Here is a 19,782-nt window from a genome sequence, read left to right as displayed (position 1 = left end):
TTCGGTTCGCGGACGATACCGTCCTTATAGCAGACAAGGTGGAGGGTCTGCAAACACTTCTACAAAGACTAAACAACACGTGTAGAGCCTATGGCCTGAAAATGAACCCTAAGAAAACTAAATTTATGATCATTACTAAGAGAGAAGATGTCCAAGCCAATGTTCTAATAGATGATACACCTATGGAGAGAGTACAAAAATATAAATATCTAGGCAGTTGGTTGACCGAAAACTTGGATCAATCAGCAGAAATAAAAGTTCGAATAGAAATAGCCAGAGCAGCCTTTGTAAAACTCAAAAAATGTCTCAGCAGTGGAGACATCAACTTAAAGCTTAGATTAAGAATGCTAAGGGGTTACATATTTGCAACTCTACTCTATGATTCAGAGGCTTGGACACTTAAAAAGGCCGAAATGGAGAAGCTTGAGGCATTCGAAAGATGGTGTTATCGTGATTGCATGGACTGACAAGGTTACAAATGTAGAACTGCGACGCAGAATTCAGAAGGACGAAGAGGTGATTAACACCCTTAAAAAGAGAAAACTTGAGTACTTTGACACATAATGAGAGGACCTAAATATGCCCTGCTGCAGAACATAATAGAAGGAAAGATAAAGGGCAGAAGGAGCCAAGGAAGAAGAAGGACATCATGGCTCAAGAATTTGAGAGAATGGTTTGGAATGACTTCAAACCAGCTATTCAGAGCAGCCGTTAACAAAGTTAGAATTACCATGATGATTTCCAACCTCCATAAGGAGATAGAACCCGAAGAAGAAGAAATAAAATCTACTGTAAAAGAATGCTACAAACCGGCAAAAGTGGACTTACATAATCTTTCCGTACCTTTAAGGTGAACAGATGCATATGAACTCGACTTAATATTTTTGAAAGAACTTGTGTCAAATTATGTCAATTAATAAAATACATTGTTTTACTTCCGTTGCGTTTGATTTATTCCTGTGCAATAATAAAGCTTTGTTATTTGCACATAAGAGTTATATTAGCACATATATTGAAGTATATCATAATGTAATGCAGGAAGTTTCTTTAAATGTAAAAGTCTCTTTACATGTAAAAGTAAGGAATTCTTTTTTATACAGGGTGCTACAAATTTGATATACGAGCATTGGTGTCTCGGCTACCGTATTAGATACGAATATGATTAAATTGGTGCTTTGGGCTGTTCACCAAGATGCCATCAAAAATTTTTAAATATTTTAAGGATTGCTGAGTTTTTTGGAAAAACGGTTTTTTTTGAAAATACATTTTATTTTTTCTGTCGTTCTTCTTCTTCTTCTTTCTCAGCCTGGTTCCATCCAGTGTTGGATATAGGCCTCTTCTAGGTTTTTCCATGCTTCGCGATCTCTAGCCAATCTTATCCATTGTCTTCTCGCCACTGCCCTGACGTTATCGACCCATCTCTTTTTGGTCGGCCCACTTCTTGTTGTTCCTTTAAGTCTCCATAGGATTTACATATTACTTTTGGGGCCATCGGTCTGGATCCTGTCTTGCCACATGTCCTATCCATTGCCACTTCAGACTTGCCACTCTTTTAACGACATCTATTAATTTTTGTTTTTTGACGTATGTGGGTATTCCGTATTTTTCCATTCTCTCCATGGCTCTTTGTGCTACTCGTAGTTGTTCTTCTGTTTCTCGAGTAATTGCCATAGTCTCTAAGCCATACGTAAGCACAGGTAGAATGCAGCTGTCGTAAGCCTTTTCTTTAGGTTCTTGGGCACCTTTTATCGTTGAAAATATCGCTCATATTTCCAAATGCTACCCATGCCAAATGGATCCTGCGTTTGATCTCCGTATTTTGGTTTTCCTTGCCCAGCTTGATTTTATGACCTAAATATATATAATGGTCTACGTTTTCAATAATAACGTTGTCAACGGTAATGCTGTTATGGATATTGTTGCTCATTATCTTGGTCTTCTTGAAGTTCATTTTAAGGCCAATTTTCTGGGATTGGTCATTTAGCTCATTTAGCATGGTGTTTAGTTCTTGATTGTTGGTGCTCAGCAAGACAATATCGTCTGCGAACCTCAGATGGCTAAAGTGTACCCCATCGATGGGGTACACCTCTATTTTCCCATTCTAATTTCTTGAAGACATTTTTCACGAAGATGTCTCACGCCCTTGCGAAGTAGTATTTTTTTTCTGTTTTGAGGTCATCATCTAATTTAACGTCGTAATTTTTCTGTCGTAATTTTTGAAAAAATCAAAATACTAATTACATATTCGCATGCTATCTGATGGTAATTTTAGATTTTCAAATAAGCTGATAATTTGTGAGATACAGAGGCCGACTTAATTTTTTTAAATACGGACCTGCATTTTTTATTTCAGATTTTGTCCAAACAAAAAAAAATAAGTATGGCATATCATTGTATTCAGGAGACGGAGTTCTTTCAAAACCTGAAATAAAAAATGCAAGACTGTATTTAAAAAATTAAGTTGGCCTCTGTATCTCACAAATTATCAGCTAACTAATATGAAAATCTAAAATACTATCAGATATTTCTAATAACGGGGCTATGAGAATGTGCAATTCGTTTTTTGATTTTCTAAAAAGTAACGACAGGAAAAAGTAAAATTGATTTTCAAAAAAATCCGTTTTTTTTTCAAAAAACTTAGCAATCCCTGAAATTTTAAAAACTGCCATCAAATTTTTTGCGGGCATCTTGGTGAAAATCCCAAAACCGCAACTATGCTCCAATTTAACCATGTTCGTATCTATTACGGTTACTGAGATACTAATGCTCGTACCCTGAATGTTTAGCACCCGGTATATTTTTTTATAAGGTGCCCGGTGGCGTAGAGGTACAGGCTCTCGTCTACCAATCTGAAGGTGTGAGTTCGATTCCCACACCCGGCATTTCATCAGCCGACTATTTTTATTAAAATAAAAATAGTTTGGGTACCTAGGTCGACTCAGCCTTAAATGAGTACTTGGGATTCACAATCCTGAGGTAATAGTAGGCGGTTGAAGCGTAGTGCTAGCCACATTACCTTCCTTGTATACCGAACGGCTCTAGTATAGCAAGCTGTACCTTGCTACTCCCAAGGCGTTAAACGCTATATACGGGAGCTATTATTATTATTATATTTTTTTATGTGGTGTTTTGCTTAACACACACCCTAGTTTTCTTTAAATAAAATAACTCGATTAGATATTTTCCGTACAGTTTTTATCATAATATTTTGAATTATTCGTTTGTCAATAAAATTTTAAAGATATTATTTTCCCGCTTTACATTCCAATTGTACCGACTTATTTCTTTGTAAAATAAAATAAACTACTTTGAAATTAAAATAGCAGACACATCTATCATTGTAAATTTTTTGCTGTTGGAGAGACTACGAGTATATTTTTAATATCATCTAAACTTGGAAGTAAACTTTCTAGTAATTAAAATATGAATGAATATAAAATAATCTTTCTACTTACCTGAAAAAATAAGACAAACGCAATCCACTGGTAATACCTAAGTTGCTTTATTGGTTTATTGCCAGTAAATAGGATCCCAGGATAATGCTCCGTATCTGTGATTAACTTGTTGTGGGCATCAACCACGGTGAACGTTGAATGAATCCAACAAAATGTATTTAGAACATCTTCAGGAATATCCCTAAAATAAAGAAAAAATCTGACTGATCTGGTTTTTATTTTGTATATAATGTAATACATTATATGTATTATTTACACTATGTCCCCGGATTGACTTTACAGGTGGAAAAACTTTTTTAGTATTAACATTTTAAGAAAAATGCATTCTTTATAAAAAAATATTGCTTATTCTAAAATGGTTATTCCCGTTTGTAATTTTAGAAATTTCCATACCGTTTTAGAGAAAATTAGAAAAACATGAAAATATATGAAGTTTGACTGTTTTATACAAAATTTTCTACATATTTAAAGCTTTCCTAAAATTATAACAAGCACAAAGTTATTAATAAAAATAATAAATATATAAAACATATTTATATAATAATAATGAATAATATATTTTTTGTGATGGCTACAAAACACAGCTCTACAAAATTCCCATCCTGGTTAATCCCACTATAATAAAGTAAAATTGTCAATAATTTTAAAAATCCAGCATTCTATTCTGACTTTTATTCAAATCACACTTTCTTCCCTCAATACCAAATCTCCTTATTTAGTTATATTCGAGATCAGATAAAAGTTTAAAAATAGTAATTTCAGAGAGAAATACTGTTTACTAGAAAAAAATATATTTTAAAATGAAAAAATATTAAAAATGACTCAAAATATACAGCCTTAAAATGTTTTTAATGTTCCCATATATCTTTTAATTTAAAAATTGACAGGCAGACATAACACATCATTAATATGAAAATATAGACTCTAACTAATAGATAAGTTAATGCAACGGAAATTAAAGTGATATACTATTTGAGATTGAAATATACCTACAGAATAATTAATAAATGTAAGAAAAACACTGTGTGCATTATGTGAGCATATTTGAAGTAAAACTTCTTACTATCAGCTATTAAATTGAATGATATATATTTTTTATGAATGCTTTTTATAAACTAGCTTTTTCTTTTTTAACAACAACGGTTCAATTCCTTCAAGTTCTTTGTTTCTACTACTCTAGTAGCGGAAATCTGACTGTTACGCTCGGTGGGCCCTGACTCGATTGGCTAGATCTTGCCACGCCCACTCGGTGCCCACTGAGCGAGTATATAAACGTTCAAATTGTAGATTGTAGTTAAAAAAAATATATTTTTATTAGCAATTATTAATTTTATTATATTTACCGCTACTAGAGTAGTAGAAACAAAGAACTTGAAGGAACTGAACCGTTGTTGTTAAAAAACAAAAAGCTGGTAATTTAATTGTTAATTAATTTTTTATACTTACCAGCCCTGAAAATATTTTTACTTATTCAAGACTCGCCCTGTATAATGCCCAGAAAATCGATCGAAATTGTTAACTTTCATATGAAATACGAGTAGCTCTAAAACTCTCTTAAAAACGTAGTTTAAATAGTGCATTTGTAAGACTCACTAGCTCTATATATAAATAGTTAAATAATCATTTAAATAAATGCATGAATGATACGAGGTGTAACGCGAACGTAGTCGCGGGAAAAACCTAAAATATTTTTTTTTGTTTTTATCTAATTTTTATATCTAGCGGAATACCACCAAAAATACACACTTTTATGCAAATACCTAATAATGTCTATTTAAGAGAAGAAATTTTAAACATGGTCGAGATATTTTTTGTATGTTAAATGTGGTCGAGATATAGAATATAAATATTGGTTTATTGATTTTATTCCAGCAAAATAAAACACTAAATCACCACAATACACCAAAACACTTTTACTTTTACACTGGACGCGCCTTTCGCTAACCATGTTAGCATCATCAGCAGATGATTAAACTAAACTGCAATCTACAATTTGAACGTTTATATACTCGCTCAGTGGGCACCGAGTAGGCGTGGCAAGATCTAGCCAATCGAGTCAGGGCCCACCGAGCGTAACAGTCAGATTTCCGCTAGTAAAGTAGTAGGAGCAAAGAACTTGAAGGAATTGGACCGTTGTCTCTGTTCATACTATCTTTACATTTATTAATTCTGATGCTTTCATATCCTTCTAATTTCTGTAATTTGAGACTTGTTTAATTAATTTTAAGTTGTTAAGATCTATACAATATTCTTTATCAACAACATGTTCAGCAACGCAAGATTTATCTGGTCTACCATATCTTATCTGAGCTACATGTTCTTTAAATCTAGTTAAAATTGATCTTCTAGTTTGCCCAACATATTTCTGGTTACAATCTTTATAAGAAATTTTATAAATACCCGACCTTTCCAGTGGAGGTGTTTTATTCTTTGGATTACCTAATAATTGTTGTAATTTATTATTACATGAGAACCATGAGCTTGGATAGCATCTCCAATTTGTATGACCTAAACAATATAAAAATGGATTTCCTTCAGAATGAATACTCTGAGAAAGACCCTCGACAATATTATATCAAATTGTGAGACTCCATTTCAGTTCGCCAACCTGTTTTTCTTTTTACAACATATCGAGCACAAAAAACACACGCAAAGATGTAAAACAATGAAGTCTGCCATTGACGACCATCTATAGTCTAAGCAACATAAGAAAAACTAATCCGATGCACTGATGGTCCACAGGAAACCTTGTCACTGGAACACACATGGGACCACAACATTGGAGCACACGTGTATATGGCTAATAATAAATTATAACAATTATTAGATATTCCAAAGGATAAAACACCTCCACTGGAAAGGTCGGGTATACATGAAATTTCTTGTAAAGATTATAATCATAAATATGTTGGGCAAACTAGAAGATCAATTTTAACTATATTAAAGAACATTGCTCAGAAAAGATATGGTAGACCGGATAAATCTTGCGTTGCTGAACATATTGTTGATAAAGAACATTGTATAGATCTTAATAATTTAAAATTAATTAAAAAGTCTCAAATTACAGACAATTAGATGCATATGAGAGAATCAGAATTAATAAATGTAAAGATAGTATGAACAGAGACAACGGTCCAATTCCTTCAAGTTCTTTGTTCCTACTACTCTAGTAGCGGAAATCTGACTGTTACGCTCGGTTGGCTAGATCTTGCCCCGCCCACTCGGTGCCCACTGAGCGAGTATATAAACGCTCAAATTGTAGACTGTAATTTAGTTTAATCATCTGCTGATGATGCTAACATGATTAGCGAAAAAGTTAGCGAAACGAGCGTCCAGTGTAAAAGTAAAAGTATTTTGGTGTATTGTGGTGATTTACTGTTTTATTTTGCTGGAATAAAATCAATAAACCAAGATTTATATTCTATATCTCGACCACATTTAACATACAAATATCTCGACCATGTTCAAAATTTACTTACTACTACTCTAGTGGCGTAAATTTAACTGTTACGCTTGGTTGGCTCTGACTCGGTTGGCTAGATTTTGCCACCCCCTTCCTCCCGGTGCCCACTGAGTGAGTATATAAACGCTCAACTTGTAGATTGTATTTTAGTTTATAATTATCTGCTGATGATGCTAACATGGTTAGCGAAACGCGCGTCCAGTGTAAAAGTGTTTTATTTTGCTGTGTAACACCAAAGATATTAAACCCCCAACTGTAATGATTTTTAAGACATTTATTTGGTATTACAACGAAAGGCTTCCTTCTTGAAGAGTTATACAATTTATAATTACAATGCATGAGTTGTGTAAATGTTAACAACTCTAACTAATTTTATTTCTTCCGAGTGGTTGTACTTCCTAGGTGACTTTTGTCTTTGGGTCTGATGATGGGAATAGTTTAAATTCCAGAAACATGTCGCCCCCCTTGCTTTTTTAATCATTAAAATTTAAATTAAACTTAAAGATTGTGAGTTATTGTCCTTTTACCCGCCTTCAAAGGTTTTGCTTTGATGTAATGATTTTATTCCATATAAAAAAAGTTTTGGTCTGGTTTTGGTCACTATGGAAAGGCAGATGGAAGCAGTTATCTCATACAAAAGGCGAACATTATGTAGAACTTGTTACTTAATGGATTAGATCATTAAAACATTTTGCCAAAAAAATATTAACACTCTTCTTCTGGTTAAGAAGAAGACATTGTCTAATTCCGTCCTATTTACATCGTATAGATGTAAATGTATATCCCTTTTACGATTGTAGAGAAATTGGAACGTTAAACCATATTTTTTTCGAACTGTATCAATCACTTTAATACCTTCTATAAAATCATTATTAAATTTGATATTTTTCATAGGTTTTTCCTTTGGTAACATTTTGTCACGGCATTTTGCCCAACAGTTGAGGTATGGGATTTCCCAGACTCGCTTCTATGACGATCCTCGTCTGTCATGACATAAGCCCTCAACCGTATATTATTATTTTTGTTATGTCTATATTCCCACAGTCTTTCACTTTCAATTCGATTATCGTTAGCTTGCCTCTATAGATCCGCCTCTTCTTTATGTATAGCGTTCGTAATGACGCAATTTATTCATTCCACCAATATGCAGAAATACGCCTACGACTATACTTTGGTATACAGTAGTGGCGTCGTCTCCATCAAGATCAATCTCATTTTAAGCTTCCTGAAGTTTTTCTTCCGCTCATCTACGGCATCCACTCTGTTCATTTAAGATGGGAGAAGGGTTTAATTTTTCAACACCTTCGAAGACTATATAATTGTGGTCACTAAGCGTCCCTTTGTTGCTTACGTTCCAGTCTTTAATGCCAGTTTATATATATTATATAACTCTTAAATCAGGCATGGACGTATAGTTTTGTCTTGGAAAAGTAGGTTTATTGTCTCTATTGGCAATTATTAGGTTATTGGATGCAATCCACTCAGTCACAACTTGTCTCCTTTTATCTGTAAATAACATACCCCATTGTGGCCATTTAGCATTAATATCTCCTCCTATGATAACAGGTTTATGAAATCCTCGAATCAGTTCTTCCATCGCCCTTAAAGATGTTTCTAAGCTCTCCATATCGGCATTATACGACAAGTAGCAACTGACTATCATGCCTATACTGGTGATGACATCTGAAAAGCCTGGACCCTGTCATAATATATTAGGCAATTAACAAATGATAGAGAATAATCTATTTTTTTAATAGATATGATACATTTAACTAAACCATGAGGATCCTTCAAGATAAAATTTATGGGAATTTTTATATATAAAGATTAAAAATTATCTCCTGCTTGAAGGCTAAATACTCCCCTGATGATCATATAAAATCGCTCAAAGGAGATTTACCTCAAATACATTTTGATTGTTTTGCTGACCAAATAGATCTAGATATAATGTGTAAATTTATAGTTTTGGCATTTATCTTAGCTGTGATGTTAGTGTCCAGCATACATACTGCAGCTGTTAGTGAAAATTTAGATGGGGAGGCTTATGGTAAGTGAAATTTTTATAATAGCAAAATTAAGTAAATTTTGTAATATTATAAACCACTGATATTTATACCGTATGATCGAGAAAAAAAACGGCGTGAGTGATAGCTATGTAATGAAGATCGCTGTCATTTTATATGATATAGGGAATGTCATCGATGTTCATTTCCAAGCTATCTGGACGCCGTTTTTTTCGATCATACGGTATTACGGCTACAATATAGTATACCTTGAACCAATTATTCTTTGTGGTAAGATAATGTAAAGCAAAACTTATTATAGCATTTAACAATTTTTTATGAAATATTTTAGATTATATGAGAAAATTAAAAACTTTATTATGGTCTCCGAAATATGTAAAATTCATTAGAAAATACTATAAAATTATCTCATATTGCTATTTATATTCAACTTTTTCATAAAAGTTATTATTTTTTAATTTACCTACTTTGAAAGAATGCGAAAACCTTTAAAGAAATATCGTAATTTTAAATTATAAGAGAACATCGTGGACTATATAGATGACAAGAAAATATTTGCCCAAGATGTCATTTAATTGCTTCTTGTGGATTAAATTTTTTAAACTTCTTTTTTCAAAGAAAAGCTTTCTTTTGTTTTTCTTAAAAATATCAAAAACAATACCTGTGACAATACTAAGAATTTCTACATAGTGCACTTGCATAGTTCCATTAAACGCTCTACTACTAATCTGTGTCTAATTACTTCTTTAAAAATATGTTGTAGCAACTGCAGTTTTTTCTACTTCTACAGATTCCGGCAATAGTGCGTTGGGCATCTGTAGCTCCTAGAATAAAAAAATTTGGAAATTTTGTGTAAGTGCAAATCTAAAGTTTCTAGGATGCATTTCAGGAAAATATTTTAACTTCTATAGGGTGGCTCAAAAAATTGTTAGTGTATCCGGATGATTTTTTTAAATGGAAAATTCTGTATATTATTGAATTTTTGGCTTTTTTCAGATCACTTTATATAATCCTAAGATATGAGTATATATTTTTCGATAGGTTGAGAGAGATATTAATAAATAAAAAAAATATACATTTTTCAGCCTTTCTTAAAAAAATATTAAAAATACAAGAACTGTCCTGAAATCAAAATATATCAAGTATTTACTTTAGATGGTCTGTACTTACTTTGCTATATGGTAATCGTAAATCAGACAGGATGTTCAAATTTGACGCCAAATTTTTCTAATATAAGAAAATTTTTTGTTCGTTTTTAAATGGAACACCCTATATATTAATTTTTCAATAGGTGGATAATTAAAAATTGAACATTCTTTGTATTTATAGCATTTTAAGATTTTTAACTGTTTCGCAGATATTCGAGATTTTATATTTCATATGGCAAGCCACACTAAGCCACTACAAAGCCACCCAATAATTCTTCTCTCGTATTTTGCTGTTGAGAGAGCCGTATGAAATACTGGGTGTGTATCTGCAAAACCATTAAAAATTTTAAAAACTTTAAATACAAAAATGTAAATTTTTAATACTCCAACTAATACAAAAATAATATACAGAGTGTTGCATTTAAAAAACAAAGAAAAATTATTTTATATTTTAGAAAGTTTGGCGTAGAATTTTGAACATCCTGTATGATTTAAGATTACGATATTTATAACAAAGTATAGACCATCTAAATTAAATACCTAATATAGTTTTTTAGTTTCAGTACAGTTCTTATTTTGTAATATTTTTTTTAATGAAGAATGAAAAAAATATATTTTTTATTTATTTATTAATAACTCTGAAACTATCGAAATATATTTATTCATATCTTAGGATTATGGAAAGTGATCTAAAAGGAAGCCAAAAATGCAATAATATACAGGGTGTTCCGTTTCAAAAAAAAATCATCCCAATCCACTCACACTTTTTGAGCCACCTATAGAAGTTAAAATATTTTCCTGAAATACATCCTTGTATATACTGTAGGTTTACACTTAAACAAAATTCCCAAGTTTTTTTTATTCTAGGAGCTACAGATGCCCGACGCACTATTGCCGGACCCTGTATATTTTATTAGCTGATATGGGAATAACTTGGTAATTATTTTTACAGATATGATATAAGTTACGGCTAGTTGTCAAACTAGCTAGCTATTTTGCAAAAAGCGCCGTTATTTTGTTGGTTAGGTGTCTCTTTGTGGTGTTGGTTGTGCTGTTCGTTTGCACAAGAGCTGGCTAGTTTTTAAACTAGCCAAGTGTCAATTTTAGCCGTAACATATACAATATTATTAATATCTAGTTTTTTCGAAGAACAGATTCTTATTGCATATATTTTGAATAAATATTAATTGTGAAATTTATTATAAATTTATTTTGGCAATTCGAATAAAAACCTCTTTTATTTAAATTTCAGTAGATTGTTTCAATTTTGAATTGATTAGATTGAGTAGTTACAACATTTCGCAATAATGAATTTGGAATTAACACTTTATGATGCCATTTTGATAAATAATGTTGTCATCTTGTTCTTACTTAGCTTCAAAAAATTAATCTCTACCTATAACAATTTAAATACAATTTACTATTTTTAATTAATAATTAACCTTCGACCACTATCTAATTAGTAATTTTAACAAAATAAGTTAAAATAAATATTTTAAACATAAATATCAGTATATTATATTATATTAGCAATAATGATCAGGCATAAATAATTGAGTTGCATTATTTATAAAATGATTTGTAAAGAATATCTATACATCTGTGGCAGATTCATCTGAAATTTCCTGATTCTTTCTGAAAAAAAAATCTACGTAAGAAAATCAACAAAATAAAATAGTTATTTTTTTTTTTGTAAACACCGCTGCGTTAATCCAACTTGTGTTGATCAACTTGTCAGTGGTATTTTACTAAAAAAAAACAAATTTTCCTAAAGAGAAAAAATCTTAATTTTTCGGGAAATATATCTTTTCCGTCGTCGGAAGCCAAAAAACACAAAGAAAGAAAACTATTTAAAATATCTAAAACTCTTCAAGAACACTTTAGTTTTTTTAACGTTTATCAAAAACCGTTGATAAATGATTTGGGAAAAAACTCCATAATAAATATAGGAAATCTCCTCCATAAACAATTCTAAAATGCTGGTAAGTACATACTCGCCGAGGGGACCCGAGGCGATAAATGGACGGTTCTAATCATGAATATGACTAACAAAGCAAGACGCGTCAACGCTGTACTGCAAAACGGTAACAAGTTTGATAAGAGTTTATTACTGCGCGCGTCCAACTGGCCTTTAGACGAGGACGGTTTACTTATGGATTGTGTATTTTGTAGTAGCCTTTTAGACAAGGATGTTTAATTAAAAAGCGTTTATTAAAATCAAATAAATTTATTTCCATCAGTAAAATAAACAATAATTTCTGGACATAACAGATATAAAAACAAAAGTTAAATAAACGAAAACGTATTCCTCTTATTAAAATAACAAAAGATGATAAAAAAACAGTTATGGTAAAACCGTTGATAAATGATTTGGAAAAAAATATAATAAATATAGGAAATCTCCTCCATAAACAATTTAAAAATGCCAGGAGTACATACTGCCGAGGGGACCCGGAGGCGCGATAAAAATGGACGGTTCTAATCATAGACAAACTAACAAAGCAAAGACGCGTCAACGCTGTACTGCAAAAACGGTAACAAGTTTGATAAGAGTTTATTGACTGCGCTTGCGTCAACTGGCCTTTTAGACGAGGACGGTTTACTTATGGATTGTGTATTTTGTAGTAGCCTTTTAGACAAGGATGTTTAATTAAAAAGCGTTTATTAAAATCAAATAAATTTATCGGTAAAATAAACAATAATTTCTGGACATAACAGATATAAAAACAAAAGTTTAATAAACGAAAACGTATTCCTCTTATTAAAATAACAAAAAAGATGATAAAAAAACAACAGTTATGGTAAACGAAATAAAAGCATTATTCTTCAAAAGGTACAAAAAAATTATTATGTATATTATAATATTAATAATAGGAACAACAAGAAACATCTTAAAAATATACAACTTTTTCAAATATAAAACATAAACTTCACATTTTCACAAGAATTTTCAAAAATATTAACATTTCGAGTCTATTATAAAATATAAAGCACAAAAATTCAAATCATAAAAAGATTAAAAAGATAAAGATTCTTATAACTTACAGTCAATTTGTAGGACCTTCGTTTTGTCTACGTTAGCGATGTAACCACAATAATATGTATAATCACAGTAATTATTATGTTCTTCATAAATGTAAAATGTATTAAATTATTTGTTTTCGTTTTGTACGCTAATAAAATAATAGTAATAACCAAACAAAACGCAAAATCAGGAATTCAATAGTTCGTTCAAGGATGGTTCAGGCAAAAACGTTTTTCGTTTTTATTTAGGTTAGGTTTGACGAGTGCGACTGCGCGATGATTTCTGACTCAACTGGCCAGCGCAAAAACAATAATTCGACTTCCTCAATTCCTTTGAAAAGTCTTGCTTTTGTTAGTTTGTCTATGGTTCTAATCGATAGCCGCATGCATATCGCAATTTTGTCGCGCCTCGGGTTACCTCGGCGAGTGTGTGCTTAATAATTAAATTGTAAAATATTTACAAATTATAAATTAGTTAATTACGTCTTCTTATAACAAAAATACTGTCACTATACAAAGTGTCCCAGAAATAAGTGCAAGTATTTTAAGGGGTGGTATATCTGGTCAAAAGAAACGTTTTTTCTCTATACTGCTTTTCAAGTAAGTCCAAAAACCGAGTTATTTTACTTTGAAAATTATATTTTACGCAAAAAAAAACCATAGGCGTGTTTGATAAGGCCGAAATATACTACCAGTTGAAATACTTGCATTGTATACATTTGTTTTATTTAACTGTATATTTTAGGTTTACATCGAGCGAAAAGATCGGCATGTAATCTTCCTGACTGGGAAATAAAAGGATTTAAACTCAGCGAAGGACTTTGTGGGCTTAAATGTTACCTTTTAAGAAAAAAGCGGTTATTGTAGCCTGAATAATACATGTGTATGTTTCTAGATATTTGTTAATTAGTACCATGAATATATTTTCTATATTTTTTATAAATACATATTATGATAGTATAGATCTTTTTTATTTATATTTTTATTCATTATAGTCAAATTTATCGATTAGTCAATGCAAATATAAAGTTATTATTAAGTTTTAAACCTCAAATTTTCCTAAAAAATGAACCTATTGAATGTAATAATTTTACTTACGAGAATAATAGCAAAATAAGCATCAAATTAATATTACAGCCTCTGAATAATACGATGATTATATATTTTTTGATAAATATTAACTTCCCGAAAACATAATAAATCTTCACATAGTTCTTAAAGTAGCTATAAAAAACATAGTTTGAGTAACAATATTAGTTTTATATTCTTATTATACACATTGTAGCGATTCAATTGTAGTTCATTCAAGAATTAAAAAAATACACTTTTTCAATAAATTAACGCACCACAATATTAAATCAAGTTTATTGATATTAAATAAATCATAGTAAAGTTAATTATAGTTAAACTACTTCTTAATCTGTTTAATCTTTACAATAATCCTGAAATTTCTAAAAAAGTGAAAATTCTGAAATTAGCGGTATAAAAACAAAATTGACAAAAACATTTTTAGAAGCGAGTGTTTCCACCTCTGGCACGAATAACATCTTGGCATCATTGATTTATACTTAAAATAAGCTGCGTTATTGCATCTTGATCCAAATTTTCCTAGATATGGATTAGCCTCTCACCCAACGTTTCCAGATTGTTTGGTTCGATGGTTCTGATCTTAACCGCCCATTTAAGATATCCCACAGGTTTTCAATAGGATTTAGGTCTGGACTACGAGCCGGCTATGCCGGGGTGTTAATTTGGACCTCGTCTAGATAATTTCTGACAACTCGTGCAACGGTCGGTCTGGCGTTGAAGCAACGAGAACAAGAAATTATCACCGATATATGGTGCGAAAGGTACGCGCCGTCAAAGAAATCCCTCCCCAAACCATAATTGACCCTCCTCCAAATAATGTAGTTTGTGAGAAATTGCATTGGGCATAACGTTCATTGGGTCGTCGAAAAACACGGACACGTTTATCATTATTGTACAGGCAGAATCGGGACTCATCTGTAAATAGCACACGTTCCCAATCAGCCTCTAAACCAATTTACGTGTTCTCTGGCAAAACGTAGTCTTTCTCGTCGGTGATCTATGATTAAAGAAAGACCTCGAGCAGCAATTCTTGATCTTAAATCAGATTCTCTTAATCGTAAATGAACTATTTCATGACTAATTTCCAGACCACGAACCTCACGCAGTTGAATCTGTAGGCTATGTAGGCATATCTGTAGGCAGAATTCTTAAAAATCTATCTTGATTTGGTGTTGTAATGCTATTTTGACCTAGTCCTGACCTACGAGAATGATTTCCTTTTTCTAGGAATTTGTGTACTAGTACTACCCGTGAAATGGCTGTATGATTAACATCAAATCGACTACCAAATCTTCGGAAGGTTCCCTCTTTCCACAACACTACAGCTTCAGCGCATTCTTCGCTAGTTAAATTTCGACTGGGAGGTTCCATAATAATTAAAATTAGTGAAGATTTGGAGAAGAAATACAAAGTAAACGCAGGAGGTACTTTAGAAATACTGAGAACTAATTCAATTCTGATACCTTACTACTTGTTTGTGAATTCTTGTAAAAAAGTTTAAGAAAAAATTGGCACATATCGGGCAAAAACTATACAAAATATAAACTGAAGGTAGGAATTCCCCTCTGGGAAAAAAATATACCGGGTCTGATTTAAAATAACATCAAATTATCTTAGAATTTCACGTTGGTGCGTTAATTTTTGGGAGATTATTTCCTTCATCGTGAAATGGACGAATCAGCTAATCTAATTTTTCGAATAAACTTTGTTCAGATAAGTGATTAAATCCCAAGACCAGTTTAACCGCGATTATTTTTTCGGCATCCTTTTGGGTTTTCTTTTTGTCGTTTATCACTAATTCTGAGAGATTTTGGCAACAGTTCATTTAAAAACATTAAATTTTATAGTTAATAAAATTCTTATAGTTATTTGCTTCATCCTAAGTCATTGGCTTCATTCTAAGTCATTCAGGAAATAATCTAGCCGTACATCACTCAACCTATAAATTTAATTGATTAAACTACCCAAATAATTTTTTGCATGATTTTGATTTTTAGAAAATAATTTCATGCACAATAATTTTAGAATAAAAACTCACGACTGCTTTGCGGTCTCGGGTTTTTATTAAATTATTGTGCATTCAACTATTTTCCAAGCGAAATATATTTGAATAGTTTAATCGGTTAAATTTATAGGTCTCGTGATATATGAATATTATTATAGTATATCCAAAGTCAATTGAAAGTACTCAGATACTTAATTCTTTTGATCCGAGGATGCCGGCAAAGGCGCCGATAAAGACAGTGCCGAAATTGGAATCCCAATCTATTCCAACTGACTTTAGATAAACTATACATACTCGGATCACAGCTTAGTGACCTTGAAAGGGTCGAATTTTTGGATTGCACGAAGCATTGTTGGAACGAGAAATTTCCAGAAGAGCCAACAAATCTCTAAGCGCCATACTACGGTGTTGTGGGGCGTAAACTGACGAACATCGGCCTAACCGTCTGCGTCTGGCGTTGTGTTGGAAGAGAATTCAATGAGATCAGAAATGGAATCATGTGGTCTTTCGTGACTCGTGACCAGGTATAGGTGAGAAGACGACGTGGTAAAAGTCGCAATCCACAATTTCATAGAGACAATCATGTCCATTATACTGTCGGCGTTATTGTTTGGGGTGCCAATGGGATAACCTAAGAGGACATCGACCACATCCTCGGTACTAAGCCCGTTATGTATCAAATCACTATGCGATACATTTTGTATGTCATAATTTCTTTCACAACATTTGTTTGAACAAACTCTCATTACTTACCAGTAGGATTTCAACGAAGAATATAGAAAGTTAGAGAGAATGATAAATCAAAAGGCGTAACTGCTCAGATCTCGTACAAGTAAAATGATGATGATTAAATTAAACTATAATAAATGATAACTTGTTTAGTTCATCTTAGATTGTTGGGTGATTATTGAAATATCTCTGCATAATCACTTTATATTTAATCATTATACATTATGTTATTAGTGCATAATTCTAAGTTATTTTCTAAAATTTATTTCAATATCCAAATAAAACTGAACATAACACAATAAAAATCTTATTCCAAACTACTGAGGATAAATGTAACATCTACAAATTTCATTGATTCGATATACTAATGGTAAAGTAAACATATATTATATACCCTGAACTGAACACGATTTCTGACATTCGCTATCAGAAGAGATGTTCTATCCCTCCGCTGTTGACGGTGTCAAGGGTACATCTAAATGACAGTTACTAAAAGTATAAGTATAAGATATAAATACAAGAAATAAAATACTTTTTATGATATGTATTTATTTTTATCTTAACAATCATATGAATATAAAAATCGGTATATCAAATATCATGTAATTGTCATCGATTGTTCTGTTATAGAGGGTGAGTGTTAAATAGTCAAATATATTTGAATTATTTTGAATGTAGAAACAAGTTTATTTATGATCTTTTTTTCGCATTTTTTTTTTAATTTTTGTATTTCTTAAACATTTTTGGAAAAAGTTTTAACTTTGAGATAAACAACAACATACGATTGATGCATATGGTAACATATTTATAAAAATCCAGTGATTTTCAAACGTCTGCAATTTTTTTTCAATTTTTATAGTAAAATTACTTTGATATTTTGGACGGGAAAATCTATTTTACTAACCAGCGTAATTTACTGACCAGCTTATACGCGTTAATATCTGGCACGTAAACTATCGCCTATTTCTTAGCATTACTCCAAAATAGACTACCACCACCTTAATTGTTTGTCTACCACCGTACTTGTTTCTCGTACTCCCTTTACATCGCCAGCTCAAAAGGAAAAAATACTTTCAAAATTGAACTTAATAAAAAGGTTTGCAAGTTGAACAATAAGTCAATGGGGTCTAAGCTAGTAGAAGGTAGAGTTATGAAATAGTTAATAAATATTTTAATTTTTGAAAAATCTCTACGGAGTACTTAAAATTTAATCCGAGATTTGCAATGCAAACCATAAAAGCATTTTTAGAATCGCAGTGTTTAATTTATTTAATCTTGTTTGTTTTCTTACTCCTGATATTTTTGCATTTTATTTTTATGTTGCTTATGGTAGTGGTAGTGGTAGTAGCAAAACTATAGTTGTTGTAGTTTATTTATGGGTAGTAATAGCAAAATTAATGTGTTAGTAGTCTATTTTTGGGTGGTAGTAGCAAAATTAAAGTGGTGGTAGTTTATTTTTGGGTGGTAGTAGCAAAATTAAGGTGGTAGTAGCTTATTTTTGGGTGGTAGTAGCAAAGTTAAGGTGGTAGTAGCAAAAAAAGTAGCAAAGTTTAGGTGATAGTAGCAAAATTAAAGTGATAGTAGTCTATTTTTGGGTGGTAGTAGCAAAATTAAGGTGGTAGTAGTTTATTTTTGGATGGTAATAGCAAAGTTAAGGTGGTAGTAGTTTATTTTTGGGTGATAGTAGCAAAATTAAAGTGGTGGTAGTTTATTTTTGGGTGGTAGTAGCAAAATTAAGGTGGTAGTAGCTTATTTTTGGGTGGTAGTAGCAAAGTTAAGGTGGTAGTAGCAAAAAAAGTAGCAAAGTTTGGGTGATAGTAGCAAAATTAAAGTGATAGTAGTCTATTTTTGGGTGGTAGTAGCAAAATTAAGGTGGTAGTAGTTTATTTTTGGGTGGCAATAGCAAAGTTAAGGTGGTAGTAGTTTATTTTTGGGTGATAGTAGCAAAATTAAAGTGGTAGTAGTTTATTTTTGGGTGTTAGTAGCAAAATTAAGGTGGTAGTAGTAGTTTATTTTTGTGTGGGAGTAGCAAAATTAAGGTGGTAGTAGTTTATTTTTGGGTGATAGTAGCAAAATTAAAGTGGTAGTCTATTTTTGGGTTGTAGTAGCAAAATTAAGGTGGTAGTAGTTTATTTTTTCGTGGTAGTCTTTTTTAGATGGGAAACGCCTTTAGGGCCGGAGTGTGGGGATCTCCCTCTCTACTCTACCCAGAGGGCCTACCCACTAAAAACCCATCTTTGTCAAACATCAATCTCCGTCTCGGAACCGCCCGGGCATTACTTCAAGGCAAAGTACCTGGTGTACAATAGGCATGACACCAGCCAATGCCAGTACTGCCGTTGTCGGCGCAGTGCGGTAGGTGCTCGTAATACGTAAGGCCAATCTCCTAATCATAGATTGCAGCATATTTTGATAGTGTTGATATTGTATAGCTCTTCTCCAAATTGGAGCGGCATACAATATCATGGAAGTCACGGCCGGTGCCATCGTCCTCCTCTTCATAGTCCTAGATCCGCCAACATTGGGCATAAGCCGCGACAGGGTGTTGGTTGCACGTGTGGTCTTTTCCACTATTCTGCGGACGTGGGTGGTCATACGCAGACTACTGTTCAACCACACTCCCATGTACTTTACAGCTTTGCAGGGCATAATAGTCACTCCCATGATCTAAGCTCTCCAGCCTTCTAATTTCCGCTGTCCCACCAAAGCAAGCAACTCCGTCTTCTGTTTTGCTAAGCTGATACCCATGCTATCCAGCCTGTTGTCGATTATCAGCGCCGCAGTCTCTATTCTTATTTTCAACATATTGGGCGTTGAGGCTGTGATCAGGAGTGCCAGATCATCT

At 32.3% G+C, this 19,782-nt stretch overlaps 1 protein-coding gene across 1 annotated transcript; it reads right to left on the bottom strand.

Annotated features, from left to right (window-relative positions):
* Positions 1–19,184: 19,184 nt before the first annotated feature.
* Positions 19,185–19,601, bottom strand: LOC115874214. The gene has a single exon (XM_030889307.1). The coding sequence runs from the start codon at positions 19,599–19,601 to the stop codon at positions 19,185–19,187; it is 417 nt and encodes a 138-aa protein (XP_030745167.1).
* Positions 19,602–19,782: the final 181 nt, after the last annotated feature.

This window comes from Sitophilus oryzae, unplaced genomic scaffold (genome assembly GCF_002938485.1).
Source record: "Sitophilus oryzae breed Bouriz unplaced genomic scaffold, Soryzae_2.0 scaffold_1244_pilon_pilon, whole genome shotgun sequence".
NCBI classification, from domain to species: domain Eukaryota; kingdom Metazoa; phylum Arthropoda; class Insecta; order Coleoptera; family Curculionidae; genus Sitophilus; species Sitophilus oryzae.
This window is presented reverse-complemented; position numbering and strand designations above follow the sequence as displayed.